Source organism: Rhipicephalus sanguineus, chromosome 2 (genome assembly GCF_013339695.2).
Source record: "Rhipicephalus sanguineus isolate Rsan-2018 chromosome 2, BIME_Rsan_1.4, whole genome shotgun sequence".
Taxonomy (NCBI): domain Eukaryota; kingdom Metazoa; phylum Arthropoda; class Arachnida; order Ixodida; family Ixodidae; genus Rhipicephalus; species Rhipicephalus sanguineus.
In genome coordinates this window covers 141,223,919-141,245,525 of record NC_051177.1, presented here as the reverse complement: position 1 = coordinate 141,245,525, position 21,607 = coordinate 141,223,919, and the positions used below count along the sequence as shown (strand labels likewise).

Genomic DNA, 21,607 nt, shown 5'->3' with positions numbered 1-21,607 from the left:
GCGCGCGGCGCGCCATTTTGCGAAGCATAAAAAAAGCAACAACGGAGAGACATCGGCGCATGAAAAAAATTCCACGTATTCCCGAAGCGTGGCAGCACATGCCAAGCAAGAGAAATCATCAAAAAAGGCGCGCACTTTAAACCAGCTGCACCGCGAACGCGCTCGGATGGGCAAGCGATAGGCGGCGGGCCGTTTTGGGAAGCGAAAAAAAAAATACAACGGAGAGACATCGGCGCATGAAAAAAATTCCACGTATTCCCGAAGTGTGGAAGCACAGGCCAAACAAAAGAAATGATCGAAAAAGGCGCGCGTTTTAAAAATAAACGCTATGCCGTACATGTACGGCGAAAACCCTGAAGGGGTTAATAATTTCTTGATCGGGCAGGAGACCAGTCATGGCGACACAATCATCAATCGCAATGTAGTCCTGAAGGGTCATATCTGTGGGAAGGACAGCATCGAAGGTCGGGCAGTCATCATCGGTGGACTCGGCTGTCACCTCGTCGATGCCGTCGTCAGCTACTGCCACATGCTCGGGCCTCACATGTAAACACGGTCACAACGGGAAAAAAAAGAGAACTCCGCAAGAAGATACGGTGCCGACACAACACAAGGGAAAATGGCGTCGGAGGCGCAGTGGAGCGAAAAAAGAAGACGCCGATATTCGGTGGCGCTGCGATCGCCCCCACTAGTTGATGACGATGGCGATGTCACTCAGGTTTCGGTTTTGCTCCAGTGGTGCCATGCTGCTTTACCACACTATTGTGTAGCGGCAGCCGTCAGCATTTGTCCGAATTAAGCGGTGCGGAGCCCAATTCTGACGAATTAACGAAGGTTAGGTCCCATAGATTAACATGCACTTTGGTCGGGACCAATAGAGCCGTCCGAATTATCCGAATTTCCGAATTACTGGGTGTCGAATTAACGAGCTTTTACTGTATTGTGTTCTGGCTGAAGGTGTAATCAACCGCATGTTGACAAAATGCGGCAGTGTGGTGTGCATCTGCTGTCCTCTTTCCTTTTGTTTGTTTTTTTTTTAAATAAAAATAAATGAAGGAGTAGTTGTTGCCATTTCTTGGCGACAGCTACCCCTTTTCACTTGGTTGTTAGGAAAGGGAAATAAAAATGTGGAAAAATTACGTAGTACAGCATAACCTCTTTACAACAGACCTTCATAGTGAAGAGGATTTTGGTCTGTTGTAAAGGGAGTATGTAAAATCCAAGTACTGTTACAACAGACTTTTATGTAAACGCTGAATGGGTCTGTTGTAACCAGAGAGAAGTACGAGTCACAAACATGGTCTTATTTTTAACGGGGGACCAAAAAAAAGCGATTTTTGGAAAATCGCATTTTCAGTTTCTGTAGCCCATTTTCTACCCGATTCCAAAATATCTTCACTGAAAACTACGTAGAAGTGCTATAAAAAAAATTTTTGCGTCTGCCGACTTGGCGAAAATTGCGGGAATAGAAAAAAAAACAGCGTTTTTCAAAATAGCTTGGCAACGGCGCAACCATTTTGGGCTCGTTGAAAGAGCATTTCTCCGTGTTCAAGTTCTCCATTTCAACTAGCTCCTCCATTCAGTAACAAGCGTACAAAAAGCACATGCTTGAAGTTCAATTCAAGGCCTCCGATTGGCTGGTTCTGCCATGATGCTCACTTCGGGACTGTCGTCTGCTGCTTGTGCGTCTCGAGATCGTGGCTGTCGAAAATTGCGCTACTTAGTAAACGTTTAGTTTGGCAGCTGCAAGCGGAAGCCCAATCCTCAGATTACAATAGCGCGCCACACTCGTAGCGAACGTCTTAGGCGTGCGTAGAACATCGCAGACGTGCGACTGTAATAGCGTTGACTCGTTGGACCCGCTGTTAGAGGTTCTTCTTATCAGCACTTCGGAGCTTATGACGAAAACCACCACGGGACAACTCTTTGTACTCGCAATCAAGCATGACATACTTTGAAACGAATCGCATCGGGCACCACGGGCACCACGGCCACGCACATCGCAACCGAGCTTTCTACTTGATGTCGCGGCTAGGCCTAACTCAGCTCACGGTGCCGATGCACAAGACAAATCCAAACTTTGCGGGCAAGAACATCGCACTAGCGGACATGCGAATGCGAAGAAGCCGCAGTGTCCTTCATCACAAGCAACGAATCGCATTGCCCGCTGGCTCCTCGGAACCGCGGACGGGCATTTTGCGAATCGGCAGCGGACCCCCCGGCCAAGCTCGCCGCGCAGTGACTACTCGGAGAAGCGGTGGCAGCGGCTAGTAATCTCGCGCGACAGCGTCCCAAAACGCAACACCAAGCACGCTGCGCGCCAATTTTTTGTCGCTACAGCTAGGCATAGCTGATCATTGACAGACCAGAGATCGGCGGCCTTCATTCTTAAAGGGACACTAAAGGCAAAATAAAAATTTATGTCAGAGTGAAAGCTCAATGTATGACAACTTCTAAAACGGCAATATTATCAACAGCAGTGCCCTACTTACCGAGAAATTAAGCTAAATGTATCACATGATGAGCGCCACGAGTGGGACATTTTCAAAGTGATCCCGATGACATATGAGTCTGCCTACAATAAATCACTAGTAATCAAACTAGCAGCTATAAAAAAAGAACCTTCCGTGCATCAAATACGTAATAAAATGCTGTTTTTTTCGTTTCCGTTTGATTCATGGAAAAAAGAACCTCTGTGGCGTTGCCATGGGGAATGGCGTGCGTGGTTCAAAGGTTCCGTTTTCGCCGAACTGTGCTTCGCCCGGCGCCCTGCTTCGCTCACGCAGTCGCGTCTCAGTGGTAGTTTCGGGATCGCATACTGCCGCGTGTGTTTTGCACGGTCGTGAAAGTCGCTCTGACAGAAAGTTCGACAAAATGCCGCGTGCAACGACAACGACGCCAGCACTACGAGCCCTCAGCAGCATACCGCGTTCATCGGGGCTCAAGTCGCTGAATTGGAGCCCAGCGTCGCGAGCCAATGTCTCGTTGTCAAGTTCTCCGTCCACATCCATTGCCGCGACTGCGGCAAGCTTCGATGGCTTTGGTGGGCGTTGTTGCTGCTGTGGGTCCCGCTACTTTCGCTCTGCTGCTACTAGTGTCGACGGCCGCGCAGTAAAGGCGGGCAACGTTGGGCACGGCAGCAGGGACGTATGAAAGTCGGATTTTAGGCGGGTGATTTGAAGTGCGCTAACGCCATGCGGACCACTGAAACGTGATTTGATTTCAAAATAATCACTTCCTTGGCATCAAAGTAGCACTACGAGGTTTCTGGACTGCTATTTCAACAATCAACGTCGACTTAATATTTGCCTTTAGTGTCCCTTTAAATCGGTACGTCAATATCCGCGGCACGCTGTTCCCGTCCCAAAAGTATGCTAAGCGATGTTTGAAGTCGGAAGTTATTGAATTTGGTATGTCCGTGGTAGAAAAGTCCGCTCTAAAGGAGACCTGACCACCTTGCTGGCCTGACATTTTAGTCAATTATATCCGAATGTACATTGTACCAGAATCCGTTGTAAACGAAGCTCAATCAGTGGAACAAATACGGAGGTCGGCATAATGCCGCAAATTGGTATGTAATATCCGAATGTCTGTTGTAAACAGATCTGTTGTAACGAAGTTGTACAGTAAAAGCTCGTTAATTCGGATTTCTAGGAACCGGAAAAAATGTCCGAAATAACTGAATGTCCGAATTATCGAATGGTCAAAATAAACACAATAAATGCAAGAGTTTTTTCAACATACCTTTACTTTACAGAGTAATCGCGGATGCGTTTCTGTTTTCGAGCAGAAATTCGCGCGGACACAATTTTTCTGAGCCCTTCAAGGTGCTCAGCAGCTTGCATGCTGTCTGCAGTGCCAAAACAAAATTCTTCAAGGACGACGAGGGCCTCCGCGACTTCCTTCACAGTGCGAGGGGGCCCGTGTTGGTGTGGCTGCTCCTCTTCAGGCTCTTCGTTCTCGGATTCGTTGTCATGCATCACTTCCTTGACGATTTGCTCATCAGTCAGACAGCCGGCAGTGGCAACGCCATCATCAATGCTGATATAATCCTCTAGTGTCACTGCATCAGGCATAACACTACCGAAATCCTGCCCATCGTCGGCACCGTCGTCCGGCGACACTTCAGCATCGCTGGAGTCGGGTACAACAAAGCCACTGTGCCTGAAACAGTTGGCAGTGGCGTGCGCAGGCGTGTTCTGCCACACATACGCAAGAATGCTAACTGCGCTCAGGAGACTCACGCCATATTGTTTGCCGACGTCATGGCACAGGAGCAACTTCTTGTCGACAGATCCCATTTTTCAGGGCACGCAAAATTTCTACTTTGGTGGTGAAGTCCTTCGCCTCGTACTTGGGCCGCTTCGCCGGCGTTGCCATCGGCGGAGAGTGCGTTCACACGAAAAGTCAGCACAAAAACACCTGCACCAATCAAGCTAAAGGAGCCGTACTGAATCGTTCGTCGATAAAACGACGTTCAACGATGCAGCACACCAACGGGAACAAAGCAATAAAATGGCACCACCAACAACACATGCGAAGAAAAGGCGTTCAACCAGTGTCAAGTCAAGCCAAGTCGACAATTGATGTCCATGGCGATGCTGCGTTTCAGCTTCACTTCTGTTCCGAATTGTTCTTTTTTCATTTTCGAGCCTCGCCAGCGGCCCGAAAGTCGCCGAATTATCCGATTTGCGGTCAAATCTGTCCGAAATAACGAGCGCCCAGTCTCATAGAGTGATGCGTATATTTACAGGGACCAGATGACTTGTCCGAATTAACGAGAGTTGAATTAACGGGCTTTTACTGTACTGTATTGCATTCGCTGAATTCAAGAGTTCTCGTTTTAATGCATCTCCCTAATCTTTGGCACATACGAGCACAATGTGATGTAATTAAGTCAGCAGTCATCACAGACAGCGTTATCTTCAAAGAAGCGCTGAAGGGCTTTCATCGCTTTATGACGAGCCTTTGATGGCCATGGGCGTAGAACTTTGGCTATTGTATTCGACTATTGGCTCCTGTTGCTACACAATGCGTTCTTTGCGGTTCTGTTGCAGATTCAGCAGCAACAACAGCAGCAGCAGCAACAACAACAGCAGCAGCAACAGCAGCAGCAGAGGTTCCAGCCAAACCAGACGCCCAATCTCCGGCACATTCTTCAGCAGGTCAGCACTGACACTTGCAGTCGAGATTCGGTTTTCTCCTCTCCGGCAAACAGTAGTTTGGCTTTTGCTTGTGTAGCACTATGAAAACTGGGCAGTCACCAGGCGTGATTGCGCTGTTAGCTATGTAGGTTTCCTCTGCAGCGGTTCCAGCCGAACTGTAGTTCTGTTATGATGCGTGTAGACCACATGCATGCTCCCGAAAGGGTGGGGATGTCATCTGTGATCGCCCTGCCGGCAACCGTAGTTTCGTTCCCAGCTACTGCAGTACTCAATAGTTTCATTTTGGCTCGGTGCCATGAGTACACAATCTCACAAATAAGGCGGAAGCTGTTGAGGATGAAGAACATTTTAACCATAGCCAGCATGGTGGTATCAAACTCTTGGGCTACGTCACAATGGACGGACAATATGCTGCGCCGGCTAGCTCGCTGGTGAAAAAATTATTGCTTGTTGAAGGTGTAGATAGTTGTGGGGCTGCTGAAAAGCATGTTTTGAATGAAAACATAAGTCTTGCACTGTGGCCACATTGAGAGGGAAGTGGCGCAAGGACGAGAATTGCAGCTTGCACACTGCTTCTTTGCAAGATAACTGGATTTGCAGATTCATTCAAGAAACACGAGTGCATTGATGTAGGAATTTGCTTACTGTTTTTGTTATACAGTCAAACCTCGTTAATACGTACCCGCTTTAAACGTACTAACGGTTAAAACGTAGTTGCGACGAATCCCCGACCGAGTCCCATAGAGCCCAATGCATTCGCTGACCGCTTAAGCCGTAGTGGTTCGCCATATGCCTACCGGTTAGTGCGTACCTTGCGTACCGCGATAACTTTTTGTGCCATAAAATTTTACTGCGCCGCTCAACTTCCCGACGCCAGAATGTGCCGCCAAAGGTCTTCCGCCTTTTTGAGAAGTGCGCAGATCAGTCGATCCCCGATTCCGACTTCCGCGCGATTGCGACGACGTATTTGCGGGTAAGCATCGGGAAAGAACGAAGGCGAGGTGGCGGCCACCGACCTATCGCCGACAACCTTATCGCAATAAGTATCTTCAGCTATCTGCTCGGGCACGCGTGCGGCGCAGCGCTACTTTTTAAGCCTACTGCACGCTTTTATTAGGCGACAACCTGAACGCGCTGAGCCGCCGATCGCTGCCGGTTCGTTGTGCGCGGCCGTCTTCAAGGCTGAAGTTGAATTAATGGCACAAATGCCCGGACAGGGACGAAGAACTTCAGCCATGTACCAACTAGCCCGACAGCAAACGCTACTAAGCCGTCATCAGGCGCGCACCGCTTTGTAGAAGCGAAAGCAGATCGCTGTTGCGTAGTTAGCGTTGCGGGTCGCGGGCGCCGAGAAACCTCGCTGCATTGACGCTATCACACTAAACGCACGTGTACAATACAGCAAACGGAGCGCGGTTGTAACCATACTGCACGCTTTTATTAGGCGACCACCCAACGCGCCTCCGTCCGCTGCCAGGACCGCTAGAGCATCGCGGAGTGCGCATCGCTTGCATGAACCTCGTCATCGCTGCGTTAACCGAACAAGCTACTCGCCGCATCTGTGCACGATCTGGAGCGAAGTGGGTACGAACAACATTCCCGCGATAAATGCGCGCGTGTGGCACAGCAAGCGGCCCGGTAGTGACGGCGTGAGCCGGGTAGGCGACGCGCTGCACGCAACTAGCCGGGAGGCGATCGGCTCCACGCGGCCGTACCGCGTTTCACTGGAACTGTGTCAGTTTTCGTTTAGTAGCAGATCGCGGTTAGACGCACGCACATATACCGCGGAAAGCAGGCACTGTCCGTTCTGTTGCTACGTCGGTCACTGCGTTGACCGCGTATCCCGGACCCTGCAATAGTTTCGAAATGCTCTTCGGCGTCGCCACTACGCGCTATCGGGCGGTCGTGCGAGTGTGCCAGGATCTTTTCTCCACTTTCGCAAAAAGAAGGAAAAGGTTTTGCGGTGGGTACTTTAGGCAATATTTGCTGTGGCACTCTATTTATTTGCTGGCGGTGATGGCGTACGCTAGGAAATGCAAATTTGTACTTGGGTGTTTAATGCGTACTACCGTTTAGTGCGTAGTTATGCCGCGTTCCCGGCAGGTACGTATTAACGAGGTTTCACTGTACTTTCAATAATACTTCGTGGAATTAATGCACATATTTACAGTCCTAAAATCTAAATGAGCAAGGTTTTACTGTACAGCACCATTTAAGAAGCAGTGTAATTCCTCTGCCACCCTCGCAGTGACAACACGTTCTGTATTCATTGCAAAATTACCGAACGCCGAACAATTTCAACGGAATATTTTATATTAAGAATATTTGGTACAGCACTATTGCTAAGCACGGTGCACTGTTAAAAAAGATATGGTTTTTGGTGTTCTGCTGCAGAGTGCAAGATGGTAACCACCTTAAGGGGGTGGCAGAATGGAAAGAACTTCAGAACAGCTCAGAATTTCACATAAAATACCGTATTTACCCGCATAATTTGCGCACCCCTAATATTTAGCCAGCTTTACCAAAAAAAAAAAATTCACTCACATATTTTGTGCTCCCTGCACCGCCCGAGCCAGCTCGCTGACGTGCACGCACAGAGAAACATTGGATGGCCGCGGCCCTCACTGAGCTGGCGAGCGCAGTCATACGTAAGATGGGCTGCGAGTGCGAACTCCCTTCTTCCGATTACTTCGTTCTATTCTCCGGAACCCCCCCCCCCCGAACTCCAGTATTCTAGGGACCGTACTCGAACACCCAAACCTGTGCATGGGTTGTCGGAACTGCTTGAGCGTTCTCCCGCCGCGAGAATGCATGCATGCGACACGGCACGAACTACTTTCTGCATCGGAGGCGTGCATAAGGGCCAGCTGCACCAACTTTTCCCCTCGCTGCCCCTCCTCCTTTGCATCCGCACTGCAACGCAGCCTTCATTGATTTCGGAAGTTTGGGTTTCGCTATCAGCCAGTTGCGTTTTCACTGTTCTCTTGCGCTGGGCTACAATAACTATTCGGCAAAATTCAATCTCACTGTTCTGGATTTTGCCTAAGAAAACGGGAACCGTGCCGCCACCAAGCACTTCAGCGTGAATGAGGGTCACGGTCGGTACTGCATAAAGCAGAAGAGTTTGGTTTTTAATACAAGACCGGGAAGGAGAGCGTTCCGAGGATCGAAGCATGGAAAGTTGCCTGCCGTTGAAGAATCCCGTTTCAAATATGTGCGAGAGCTTAGGTCCACCGCTATCGGCCTACCGTGGTACCTCGTTACTCCCAGCATTGTCGCGAAGAGCTTCAAGAAGACGGGGCTATCGAACGGCTCGACGGAACCGAGAACGACGCGCTTTGGGAGGGCGGTGCAGCGGCCGCGGCGATGATTCTCAGTCAGACTTCTCGACCAGTGATTCTGACTAGACCGTGCATGACCGAATCTGGCTGGTTAAAGTACGTGCTAATTCTGTTAAATACCCTTCGTTTGCGCTATAATTTATTTTCTTCTTTAATGGATTATACCGCACGTGTTATATATTGTTATACCGCACGTGTTATATATTGCGCATTATTTCAGATGTGTTCGCGAAATCTCCACGTAATTTGCGTACCCCCTCTTCGGAGCTCCAAATTCGCGAAAAAAAGTGCGCAAATTATGCGAGTAAATATGGTAAGCTATGCAGATGGGGGTTCCCACCAACATAGACCCAGCGAATGTTCGCAGTGCAGTGTTGCTGGGATCATTCTGAGCCCACCAAATAACAACAGGACAGAATTGGAAGAATGTCACTTGCAGCTAACTCTTCCTCAGAGAAGACGGCGCACGTTTTTTGCAAGGAATGTGCCGTTATGTACTGTGTTTACTCGAATCTAGGCCGCCCTCGATTGCAGGCCGACCCCCAAAATTTGCAAGGCGAGGAAAAAAAAAACTTGCCTCGAATGCAGGCCGAATTAAAGAAAGAACACACCGTTTTATCGGCAGAAAACCCAGCATTTTTATTGCACAAGTGCACACTCTGTAGGCACGTACTATGTAGAATGTTTGTTTGTCGTCGTCATCGTCCGCAACATCGCTGTCCTCATTGTTCCTAAGTTCATCCCAGAGGGCATCGTCCTCGCTTCCGTTCATCGCGTTGGATATAATTCGGGCGAAGGCCAGGGAAGTTGCCTTCGTGAAGGGTGTTGCACGAGCCAATTTTAAAGCAAGCAGGGGCTGGGCTACACGCTTCATGAAACGGTTCGGGTTCAGCCTGAGACGACGGACCTCCGTGTGTCAGAAGCTGCCCGCTGACTTCGAGGGGAAGCTTGTCAAGTTTCAGCGATACGTGATGGACAAACGGCGGGAAAAGGGCTACCAACTGGGGCAAATTGCAAATGCTAACCAGACCCCGGTGTGCTTCGACGTGCCAATGGCATACACCGTGAACAAAAAGGGTGCGAAGGAAGTCAAGTTCAGGACGGCGGGCTACAAAAAGCAGTGAACGACAGTAATGTTGTGCTGCACCGCCGATGGACGAAAGCTTCCCCTATACATAATTTTCAAGCGCAAGACTGTACCAGCTGGCGAAAAGTTCCCCAGAAATGTTGTCGTGCGCGTTCACGACAAAGGTTGGATGGCCAGCAGCTTGATGGAGGACTCCAGGGGCCACGTTGTGCAAGCAGCATGCCGAACTCGTGCTGCGCTTGCAGGTTTGATGTTTTCTCCGCTTGGAGAACGACCTTTCGCTTAAAGGCCATGCTGTAGTGGCACCGCTTGGTTGGTACCATCGCTTCTGAAGCACAATTGGTGCAAGCGTTTTTCGAGCACATGTTTAAGGCACGACTGCACTGCACAATCGCTTCCAGAAAACTGACCACCTCCGCGCTCACGCCTCTGCCACCTCCGCATCACGCGACAGGAGGAGAGAGGGTGTCAAAGTGCGTGGCATTCACCGGCGCCGTAATCACGTGACTTGATCCACCTTTGCCGGCGTGAAATCTCGCCGGCTTGACAACCCTCGCTGCATGAACGTGGGACTGCGAGATTTCGGAACAATGGACATTACGAAGCAGGCGATGCGGTCGGCCTGAGTAGCCATGGGGACTACCACTCTGCCACTGAGCCTGAGCGACTTCATCACCGTGCAGTTACCGTAGGATGTCGCGAAAATGAGCCTCGTACGCGCATGCAGAGCCGTCTGTATACAGTAGCCTGAGATCGGCGCATGGTGAGCCGCCATGCCGATAGCGTGGCCGGGCCTTTAGGTAAGCGGCGGCTGCAGTCAAATCATGGTACTCGAATCTAAGCCGCACATCATTTTTTCTAAAAAAATGTCGGCTTAGATTAGAGTAAATACGGTACAGTCGAACCCGGGTATATCAAACTCGCCAAAAAACGTTTATTAGTTCGATATATGGCATAATTCGATATAGGCCCGCTATAGGATTTGATGACACAAAGGCACATGCCAATAAGAAAAGTACTTTATTAATATGGTGGCTTGCTTGCCTGCCCTACTTTGGAACAAAATAGTCCTGGATTTTCTTCTGTTTCAACGACTTCACTGCCTAAGGCAGCACGCACGCCTCCACGTTGTCGAACGAGTCGGAGCAGCCTTCCATATTCACGCAATAGCATCGGACCAACGCAAGTGCACTAATCACTTCGGAGGATGTAGGCAACGGGCCATCATCAATTTCCTTATTGCTGTCGCTTTGGCTCGTGGTCGGCACAACGTCTGCAACGTAGTCCTCATCTTGTAGCTGGCCCATGATGGCGACATCATCGTTCGCACTGACGAACTCGTCGAATGTCAATCCGTACGCGGCGGCGACGTCGGGACTTCTTCTCACCGTGCTCGACTCGATTTATGATTTCGAGTTTCGCGGCGAACGGCAAATTCTGCCTCTTTGCACAAGCCATGACCACAGCGCGCCAAGAAATTTCACAGAGCTCCAACAGGCAACACCACCAGCACGGACCACGCTGAATGAGGACTCAAGGAAAAGAGGCAGCAGCAAGCACGCAAGCATAAAGAAAGAAAAAATGGCGCTCACTTGTACCGCCTCCGCGCCTCGGAGAAAGCACGACGGCCTCTGATTGGCTGTAAGCGCTGCGAGCAGGCCAGGATCATTTTTTACAGGGGGGGTGTTCGCCCGTGCACAGCCAGGTCTAAACCACTTTTTCTACAGTGGCCTCGGTAGTTTTCCCCGCCACCGCGAGGGAAAGCCAACTTGCTGGGGCACTTTTCAGGCACACGGAGTTTGATATATCGGTTGTCGTTGCTATTTTCGTTCGATGTAACAGTAACTTTTGCTATATATATTCTCAATGTAAATTTACCGTGTTTAGAAATTGTTCGATATACGGGATAATTTGATATAAACGGGTTCGATATAGTCGGCTCGACTGTACAAACACATTCGCTTGCCTATATTACACAAGATATTAGCTATAAGCTGAATTTTAAAGTGGAATGTGTACAACCGTTGTGCTTTGCCAGTTCTAGCATATGGAGCAGAAACTTGTAGAATAACAAAGCTCGAGAATAAACTAAATGTACCACCCAGTGTGCAATGGAACGAAAAATTATAGCCAATAATTTAGGGACAGGAAGAGAGCAGAGCTTATCTGAGAAAAACAGAGTTGGCCAATATCCTAGTATAGATACAGTAGAACCCCGCTGTTACGTTCCTCACTGCTGCGTTTTCCCGGCTGTTACGTCGTTTTCCGCCGGTCCCGGCATAGCTCCCATAGGATACAATGTATTGGGAACCCCGCTGTTACGTCGTAACTGTCGGACCGTTCCCGTATGATACGTCGCGAAGTGCGCCCGGAGCCGACCGAGTGACTACCAAAGAGAGCGGCCATGGTGCATTTTCACGCAGCTTGGCCTCGTTTGACCGTAACATTAGCCGCATGAGAGGCGCAAGCAACAGAATCTTTCAATTGATGCAAACAAAAGCATGGCCTTCGAGATTCAAATTGCAAAGATGGCGTCTATGACGTAACTGCTCGCGAAAGCAAGGCCTTCGAGATTGGCATTTACTATTGACAAAAGCATAGCCTCTGAGATTTGCATTGCACAAACATGGCGTGTATGACGTAATTGCTTGCGAAAGCAAGGCCTTCGAGATTGGCATTCACTTCTGCCATCGCGTTGGCGTAGACTCATCATCATCGTTATTTGTCGGAGAACGGGAGGAGTTCGAGCTGGTTGGAGCTCGCATGGTCGTGCGTGCGGTTCGCGGTCGGACTCGCCGCGCCGGTCGTGATTGCGTGTGCTTAGTTCTTTCATGCGTACAGCTGTTGGTGTTAAAAAAATCACATACGTTGATTACATTTCTGTGGATAAGGCCGTCCTAAGCTCCGCGTTTCTATCCATCGACTAGATCGCGGCTGAGCGCGCCAATTTTCGTGCTGCTCGTAAGAATTGAAATAAAATTCTGTACCACTAAATATTTTGCTGTTTTTCCTGTTTTTCGGCTCTTACGTTTCCCGTCTCTTACGTTTATTTCCTACGGTCCCTTCAAAAACGTATCAGCGGGGTTCTACTGTATAAAAAATGCCAGGCCTGCGCGCAAAGCGCAGCACAGTCACAGCGAAAGCTGGAAGAGCGGCATTTCTAGAGCCCGTTATAAACTCTCTTGTGGCTACTAATACAAGTACATTAGGAACCTACCCACTACGCCACAAATCATAATTTTTGGGAAGTTGGGAAGCACCCACCCCGACATTATTCGTTATTCTGCGGAGAAGCGAGGTACCATCTGTGAGGCATTATGTGCACTTTGTTATTGCGATGGTTGATGACGATGAAGAATTATGGCTGAGCCCTCTGTAATGGGTTGGAAGCTTTAAACGACCCACTAGTTACGTAATTCATATTGTGTGACGCCCGGTCGTCATTTAACTGTCCCACCATGCTTTATAACATACATTAACCGGAGAAACGGAGAGCGAGAGAGAGAAGGAAATAACTTTATTGAGAGCCTGAGGAAATGGATCATGGGAGCCTTATGGGCTTCCTTGGCAACCAATAGAAGTGCACTTGCCAGGAACCCACTACGCTATAAATCATAATTTTTGTGAAGTAGGGAAGCAGCCACTATGCAATTTTTCGTCATTCTGCAGAGAACCGTGGTACTACTCGCTAAACACCTGTAAGGCATTATGTGCACTTTGTTGATGCTGTGGCTGATGACGATGAAGAATTATCGCAGAGGCCTTTGTAATGAGTTGGAAGCACTGAACAACCCACTCGTTGCGCAGTTTGCATTGTGTGACGCCCGGTTACAGTATTCGCGTTTGTATGACGCCTGGTTGTTATTTTACTCTTCTACCACACTACATTACATATGTTAATGTGGTTCCTTCCCAACATGAAGCCTGTATAGGGTCTTTTTGCAAAGCAGTTTCAAGCACCGGCATGGCCCCGAGGTAGAACATTGGGCTCCCACGCAGAGGGCCCGGGTTCGAACCTCGCTCCATCCTGGGATTTTTTTTCTTATTTCCTTTTTTTTTTCTTACTTCGTGCGATAGTGGTTACGGGCGGCGGCGGACAACTACGGTGCCAAAAACGGCCGTTGAAATGATCTCATAACAGCTTTCGCTGTAAAAGGAAGAAATGGACCTGAACAGGTCAAGTCATGAGGACAGATGGCTGTTGGTCAGTTAGAACATTGGCATATTTACCAAGAGATGGGAAGTGCAGTCGAGAACGACAAAGGGTTAGGTGGTGCGTCGAAGTTAAGAAATTTGGAGGCAGAAATGGAGTCATGGAATGCAGTGATTCCACTCCTGCGCCAACTGCACCAAGGTGTGCTTAATTGAATTTACTGCGCCATCCTGATAATATCGACAAAAATTGCACCAAAAGTGCGTCATAGTCTCGGGTTTGGAGGCGTCTATCATCAGCAGTCACACCACTGGCGCATCAAAACGTGTGCAGCTTGGCCGCCAAAGTCACAACCACGGACCCAGAGTTATTCCTTTAAATAAACAGTGCTTGTGCGTTCGTCCCACGTAAGCCACAGTGCCATGCGTGGTGCCGGCGCAGCTTCTGTTGTGCAAGTCGGCTCGACGGCAAAACGCGCTCTTCGCAGAGGCTCATAAAGTCTAGGCCAATCGGTAGCAAAAAAGTGTCGCCACGATTCATCAGCGGACGTCGTCTGTTCAAGAGACGCCGCTGATAGCTCGTTTCAAGCATCGCACGGCGCGTAATTAAAGCAGTGTTCAGTATTAACTACACGCCTGCCGCTAAAATGTCTGTCACTTCTGTTTCTGGACATCGCGGAGTGAAATCTGGGAATGCTAGCAGTAGATATATGGAACAATATGAAATTTTCTGTGCTTCACGTCCGTGGAAGAGCACGTGTAAGGTGGGGACACATTGACACTTTTCCTAAAATATACTTTATCCATGGATCTTCGTTTAGAAGAGCCGTTTCATAATTCCTTCCACCAGCACATCCGGGTTTGTAATCTCTCTTGCGGTAAATACCCCCTAAAAGGTCCTTTCGAGCTCATGAGTGCTAGGGTCCCAGTTAGAACTTTTTGCTTGCTTTTTTTTTTTTTAAATGTCATCTGATTAATAAAAGCATGCCTCCTTGTCGGAGCAGCCGCAATTCGGTTTTAATATGCGTAGCTGTCAGTAGCGGGCTCGTCGCTGATGGCCCCGGTGTCAGAATGCCCCCTGTGACATGGCTACAACACGTTACACGTCCACCCCTCGCTTTCCAGGGTCAATAGCTCACAGTAAAGAAAAAAAAAGATATCACAGTTTCACTTAAAAGCGAAGCAATGAATGCGATACCAACAAATTGTATTGTTATACGCAGTAAGGCTAGCAGCTAACTCTTCTGGATCCGTTCTCGCGTAACTCAACAAAACGCTGGTTTAAGGGAATATGGCCACTCCAGGGACCTAAGCTGTTTTCGTGCTGTGACTTCTGTAAAGGCGAAGTGAGTGTTGAGAGCCCAGCAAGTTTACGAGCCTTCTCCTGATGCCTCGAGATAGCTTGCCGCCAGTGACACTGCGCCCCCCCCCCCCCCATCACCTGGCGTCCCTTCATGCTCCTTACGAAAGACGGGTGGGCCGTTTCCTCTCTATTTGATGAGCAATCGACGGCAGGCCTCACCCGTGGGTTGACATTATCGCATGCGCCCTCCGTGCAACAGACACGGCCGGCTAGTTCATCTCCGCTTCAGCCGCGTTCGTCGTCAGCACTCACGAGCTTTTACTCACGGGTAGAACATACTGCCACGCCCACTTCTTGTTTTATTTCGATGTATTTGGGTTTGACTAGCAAGGACGGTTATCAACGCTCGACGCTGTCCGCAAAGCAGTGTTCGAGAAGCTTCGCGACTGTAGTAGATCGTTTTGTTAAGTTTGCGCTCCGCACGCGAATGTTCCAGCTTTGTCGAGAGATAACGCCACCACCAGCGATATCGCTGGAAAGTGCGATAGCGCCTGTATAAAAGCCGACGCGCTTGACCGCTTGTCAGTTGATCGACGGTCGACGCTCTGTTCGCCGCTATCAGTGTATTGCTGTAGTTTGACTTTGTTTCCCGGCCACAAGTTCGGCCAAATAAAGAGTTTCCTCTCTGACGGGCTGTACTGCTGCCTTCGTCGACGTCACGACCACGTGACAATACGATGCGTGGGGTGATGGTATCAATTTGGACTTTCTACGGAAGATGATGGCAACGGCGAACAGCAAAAACCTGTCGGGAGCGTTCATATAATTGCTATCACAATAAAAAGGAAAAAAGAAGAGTAGCCATTACACTCTGTGAGGTGGATGATCAGCAAAGCTGTTTTACGCACGGCGCAGAGGTGACACTTGTGGAGGCCGGTTTTGTATATGAGGCCACGTTGTTAATGGCCAGGCCATTAACATTCTATAAGCAATATTAATGCGAAAGCCTTGGATGCCTCATCAAGCGTGAAAATTGACCGTCGGTGTCGGCGGCGTCAGCACACTGCAAATATCATTATGTGATGACGTCATCGTGACGTCGTAGATCGCCAGAACCTGTGATGTCGTCATGACGTCATACTCCGTGATGTCACATGATGTCATCATATAACATCGTTGCTTTGCACTGCCTTCGTGATCGGTGCGCCGATCATGGAGGCAGTGCAGAATCACAGTTAGGTGCAGAAAGCTTTCGGACAGTGGCGGCGGAGGATCAATACATTGGCTGAGAAAAAAAAGAAGAAGATGATTTTCTCCTTCGAGTCGTCTTAGGCGAATGCATGAAGGAAACTGTTAGATGTATTTTTTTTTTTTTCACTGCTCCCTAGAGGGCACTAGGGTGCTTTCGGCTTACAAACGGAATGTCCTAGCCATGTAGAGCCATATACAGGAAAACGAAGTTTGTTAAGTCATGTAGTCCCCCTGTTGAACGCAGTTTCGGACACTTTTGCAGAAGCTCGACTTGAAGTGGATCTCCATCTTCCAGGCAACCTGCCGCCTGCAGAACGATAGCCTGGAAGCACTGTGAGAATGCTCTTGCTTCAGCACAGAGAGACCTCAGAAAGAGGGAAGGGAGTGTTGGAGGAGGTTGGCTTTTTGAGGCCAGCTAAGTAACGTCATGTTGCACCCAGCAATATAATCGGTCGAGAAGAAAAAGAACCTGGCTTTCGCCTTGGGGTCGTCTTAGAGGAATGCATTAGGGAGAGTGTGACTCTTTAGCATTGATGCACTGTTGTATGTGGCAGGTTTTGTCTACCACGTCTGCCGATACCCACATAGATGTGTTTAGAGTGTTATTTCATCAAGTAAAATTTCATTGATCTAGTATTCTGTTTATTTGCTAGCATCTAAAATTAACGCTGAATAGGTTATTCCAGAACACTCAAGTGCATGACGCCCTTTTTTTTTTTTCCATTATCGAGTGAAATATGGAGTGCACCATCAATGAATTCCTCCATGAGATTTGCAATGAATCAAAATATTTTCAACTCTTCATGAGAGCTCCGTAATAATTATTCAGGTGCTTGAATGTAAATGCAACTTGCATCTCCAGTGTATTCCAGGGTATGAAATTGGCTGCTCTAGAGCGCTCCCAGATGTGAGACTACCTGTTCTAAAGTGCTCCAAGATGGAAATTTTCGCTGCTCCAAAGTGCTCCAAAATGAAAATTATGCTGCTCCAAAAAATAATTGCTCCAAATCAGAAGTCCGCAGTAGCATCACTGGGAATAGAGAATGGATGCTCAGTGCTGTGGAGAACTGCTGCTGACATATCATTCATACGCATATTTAATTTCTTTTGGAGGTAATATGCCATCTGCTCTATTCCTACTGTAGTGGCTTGACAACTGAAGTGTTGCACAGCTGACCACAGTGACGCGTTGGTTGCAATTCCCAGTCACAGCTGCTGCATTTCAGTGGGGGTAAAATGTGATAACACCCGTACACTTTGGTTTAGGGGCATGCTGAAGAACCCTGGGATATGAAAATCAATCCGGGGTCTCCCGTTGCAGTGTACCTTATGATCATGTCTTGATTTCGACACGTAAACACCCCAGAATTTATTCCTTTTTTCAATACCGTAAGCATATTCAAGCTCATCCAAGACTTGGCATTAACATAGAGAGGATTTCAAGTTAGGGAAGAACAGGAAAAAGCATTAGTACAATGTAACCACAGCAACAAGAAAAGAAATAAATGAACTGTACATTTGGATATGTATTTTGGTGGACATATCTAAACTTGTAAACATCCCTAAGACAAAGTAAAAGCAGTTAAAAAATAGTTAGGCACTGCGCGGAAGCAGTAGTATGAAGAGAGACAAATAAGAAAAAGAAAAAAAGCATTCAAATAAAAGGCAGTGCAAATACAGGCATGATTCATTGTTCTTTTTTACTTTTCCTTCCACATTGAACAAAAGTAGCCTAATGCAGTAACTCATAATTCATCTTTAATCAAAGAAAGAGTGGTGCATTATATAAGAATGGTGCCTGTGCGTATACACGGTAACGTCAGAAACTCATTTCCACGATTGTACGACTTCGTAGTTGACCATTAACCGATGAGCTTGTTTTAGGAAGTCGTTGGCCTGATATTGTCACGTGGTCGTGACGTCGACGAAGGCAGCAGTCAGCACGTCCGAGATGAAACTCTTTATTAGGCCGAACTTGTGGCCGGGAAAATGAAACTCCAGCTTACAGCAATAAACTGATAGCGGCGAACAGAGCGTCGACCGTCGATCAACTGACAGGCGGTGAAGCGCGTCGTTATTTAAACATGTGCCGTCGAATATTCCAGCGTTATCGCTGGCTGTCGTGCAAATTCTAGAATAAGCTCGAGTGCGCGCGTCTTGCGCGCAGTCTTAACAAAACGATCTACAATGATCGCGAAGGTTCTCGAACAATGAGGTGCGGTTCGCGCTGAGCGTTGCTGACAGTCTTTGTGGCCGAAAACCGAATACAGGAAAAGCGATAAAGAAACTCACATGGCAATATCAAGAGCACAAATGTGGCTATAGGAGCGGTCATAGCCTTCCTACAAGCCGCTGCACGGAGTGCACGTCTTTATATTTGCGCCAGCTTGGCGGCACTATATTCTAACCTCCATAACTTACCATTGTCATTCATTAATCTATTGCTCCCCTGTCACCCTCCTCCACTGTAGAGTAGCAGGCCAGAGCAAACTGTAGCTCAGGGCGACCTCTCTTCTTTTCTGTAATTAAATTCTCTCTCTTTGTGCACCACTATTAGACGAGGTGTTAGCAATGGAGTTTGTGTTGTCAATATGCACCCTTATTCTAAGAAACGTGTTAGAATGGATGTTCAGTGCTTCACAATGCTAGCAGCATGTGATACCCATCTTATTTCTTTCTGACGTAATGTGCCATATAATAACTACTATATTTCATCACGTAATGATCGCATCCCTGAATTTTGTTGTCAATTTTTTTTTTCTTTCCCATATAATGATTGCACCTCGAACATGTTGCACAACACCCATGATGGTTTCAGGTTCCCGTGAGCAAAAGCGTGGCCTCTGAGGTCTGTATTTGCAATGCGGAATTGGTACCTATGACATATTTTAGCAGTTGATTGTGGCGCACACAGTTAGCAAAAGTATCGCCTTCGATATCTGCGTCTCTTGCCCAGAGCTGTCATGTTGGCATGGAGTCATCATCATCAGCATCGGAGGTGCTTCCACGGCCTGACGGGTCTGATGCTAATCGCATTGCTCTTGTATTTCTTGTGTTTGTGAGTCATCATCCAGGTGTGCAGCTCCAACTGTTGGTGCAGTTTTATACGTTGACTAGATCTTGGCCGAGTGTGCCACTGTGTGCAGCTTAGGAGGAGGTGAATCAAGGGCTGCATTTTCGGACAATCCCTTTCGGAGGTACTTTTGCAAGGCATTCGACTACCTACAGGCCATGGCAGTCTCGTACTGTGTCAACTGTGCTAATACAGTGGGCCAGGAACGTTATCACTCAGAGATGCATCCGGCGATAATCTTGTAAAAATATCGCCAAACGTGATCGCTTGCCAGGTGTGGGAGCAGACGTCCTCATCGGTCATAGCAGCACGATATTAAGAAGCTGTCGCACTGCAAGCACTCAAAAAACGCCTTGCGCTGATCGGGTGTGTCTAAAATGTACCTGTAACTCTGCACAAGTTGTTTCTCGACTTTCTGTGGGACTGCAACGATGCCCCTAGAGATGACACTGCTGGCCCCAACGAGTCTTGTGGTGACGCCAGTGAGGACTTAGACTTTGAATGAAAGTTCGGGGTAAATTATAGAATAAGAAAAAACTAAAAGGGCAGGGTGCAATTCATGTAACGCCTACCCAATGCGAAAATGTTTTGCACGGAAGACTTACCCACGTAATGATCGCACCCCTAAATTTGTGTCAACATCTTTGGAAAAAAAAGGGTGATCAAACGCGAGTAAATAAGGTGCACATGTGTGCTTGCACATACTAGCACCTTCCTCATAGCAGATACCTTTCCTCTGAATAAAGGTACTTGTGAGTGGCATTCTTCTGTCCTGTCATTTTCTTGCTTGTTTTCATGTGTTTTCCACTGCAAGATGCAGTATAATGTTGTTTTTTCTAATATAGTGTAGTTGAGGGTCTGAATGCGAGCTTGTTGTGGTAAAGCAACACCTCTAGGCATGAAGCTTAAAGCACAGGAGCAACAAAAAGAAAACGGGTGCACAGAACGCACCTCCTAGTCTCCGTTCTCTTTTCATTGTTCCTCTTATTCTGTGCTTCTTGCCTAAAGATGGTGCTGTGAAACCCAATCGGTGGTGTGACCTCCGTTCCTCCCCTTTGCCCTGCGTGCAGCAGATGCGCCAGCAGCAGATGCTGCAAAACCTGCAGCAGCAGTCCAGCATTCGAGCTCAGCTGGCAGGAGGTCTGGCCATGGGGGGACCTGGGCCGCAGGGCTCTCAACAGCAGGGCGGCGGCGGGCCCGGGTGGGACGACACTGCTCTCCTAGACCTGCTGGGGGGCGCGGGGGGACCCCACAATGGCTGATCGGCGCAGCTGCCTTGCACCCCTCCTTTCCCCTGCTCCTCCAAGGAGAGTCGAGCAAGAGCTGGAAACCGAGCGGCCATACTTGCAGGTCGCTTTGCATCGGGCACCCTTCAACTAATGTAACTCCTTTCCATGTCTGCCCTTAGGCCTCATTCACGAAGCCGTCAGACGCTACGCCATGTTGCCTTCGCGCATCAGCGTCTGCTAAGATACAGCATTTTGTTGGTGCTTTTTCTTTTAAAAACGAGACGCCGAAGGCATTATGAGCATCGGTTAATGCCATCGTTGTACTGTTATTTAGCAGAAGATAGAACATGCTGTCCCTTGGCAGGCACTGGTGCCATGAAAATAACACGACGAAGCATTGATGGCTCTGCGAATCAGGCCTCTGTCTTCGCGACTGTCTCAGTCTGTTATTCACAGGAGACATTAGTTGGGGCAGTAGAAAATTGGATGACCTCGCGCGCACGTGCGCATCTTATGTGCACTCTTCAAGTCTTGGTGGTCTGTCATTTCATTCGCAAAGGAATTTTGATGAATGCTGTGCTGATTCGTGCATTTGGAAAGCCACCGGTGAGTCCTGGTGATGTCATGACGCTTCAAGCCATGTTTGTAACCACTCGAGTAGCGAAGAACAAGTAGCACTGAAGCCACTTCAGACCTGGGTCCACATTCGCAAGAGCTCTGTCGTTTAACCCTTTGCGGGTCAAGTTTTTTTCACCAAATGCAATCCACCTGGGTCATTTTTCTTTTTTTTTTTTTTGCAGATTTAAAATCTTCTTTGACTTTTTTCTTCTATCCTAATTTTTTTAGTACGGCCATAAAGTGAGAAAAATATATTTTCCACAGGTCTAGATGCATTGTTTATTAAAGATAGTGAAAGTAAAAATGAGAAAGAAGCTCGTATTAATGTTAAAAAAATTATGTTCATTGGAGTAACCATATTTCACAGGCCTGGAAATATGAGCACAGC

The 21,607-nt window shown here is 48.2% G+C and overlaps 1 protein-coding gene across 6 annotated transcripts in view; it reads left to right on the top strand.

The window, feature by feature from the left end:
* LOC119383732 (mediator of RNA polymerase II transcription subunit 25) overlaps positions 1–21,109 on the top strand; it is a 137,374-nt gene extending 116,265 nt beyond the window's left edge. For 2 of the 6 annotated variants that reach the window (XM_037652010.2, XM_037652023.2), the window contains 2 exons: positions 5,058–5,165; positions 20,443–21,109. In XM_037652010.2, the coding sequence (XP_037507938.1) occupies positions 5,058–5,165; positions 20,443–20,634 (300 nt within the window). In that variant the 3' untranslated portion in view covers positions 20,635–21,109. The remainder of the gene's footprint in view (positions 1–5,057; positions 5,166–20,442) is intronic. The other 4 variants (XM_037652026.2, XM_037652022.2, XM_037652024.2 and 1 more) reach the window with 2 other exon arrangements.
* The last annotated feature ends 498 nt before the right edge of the window (positions 21,110–21,607 follow it).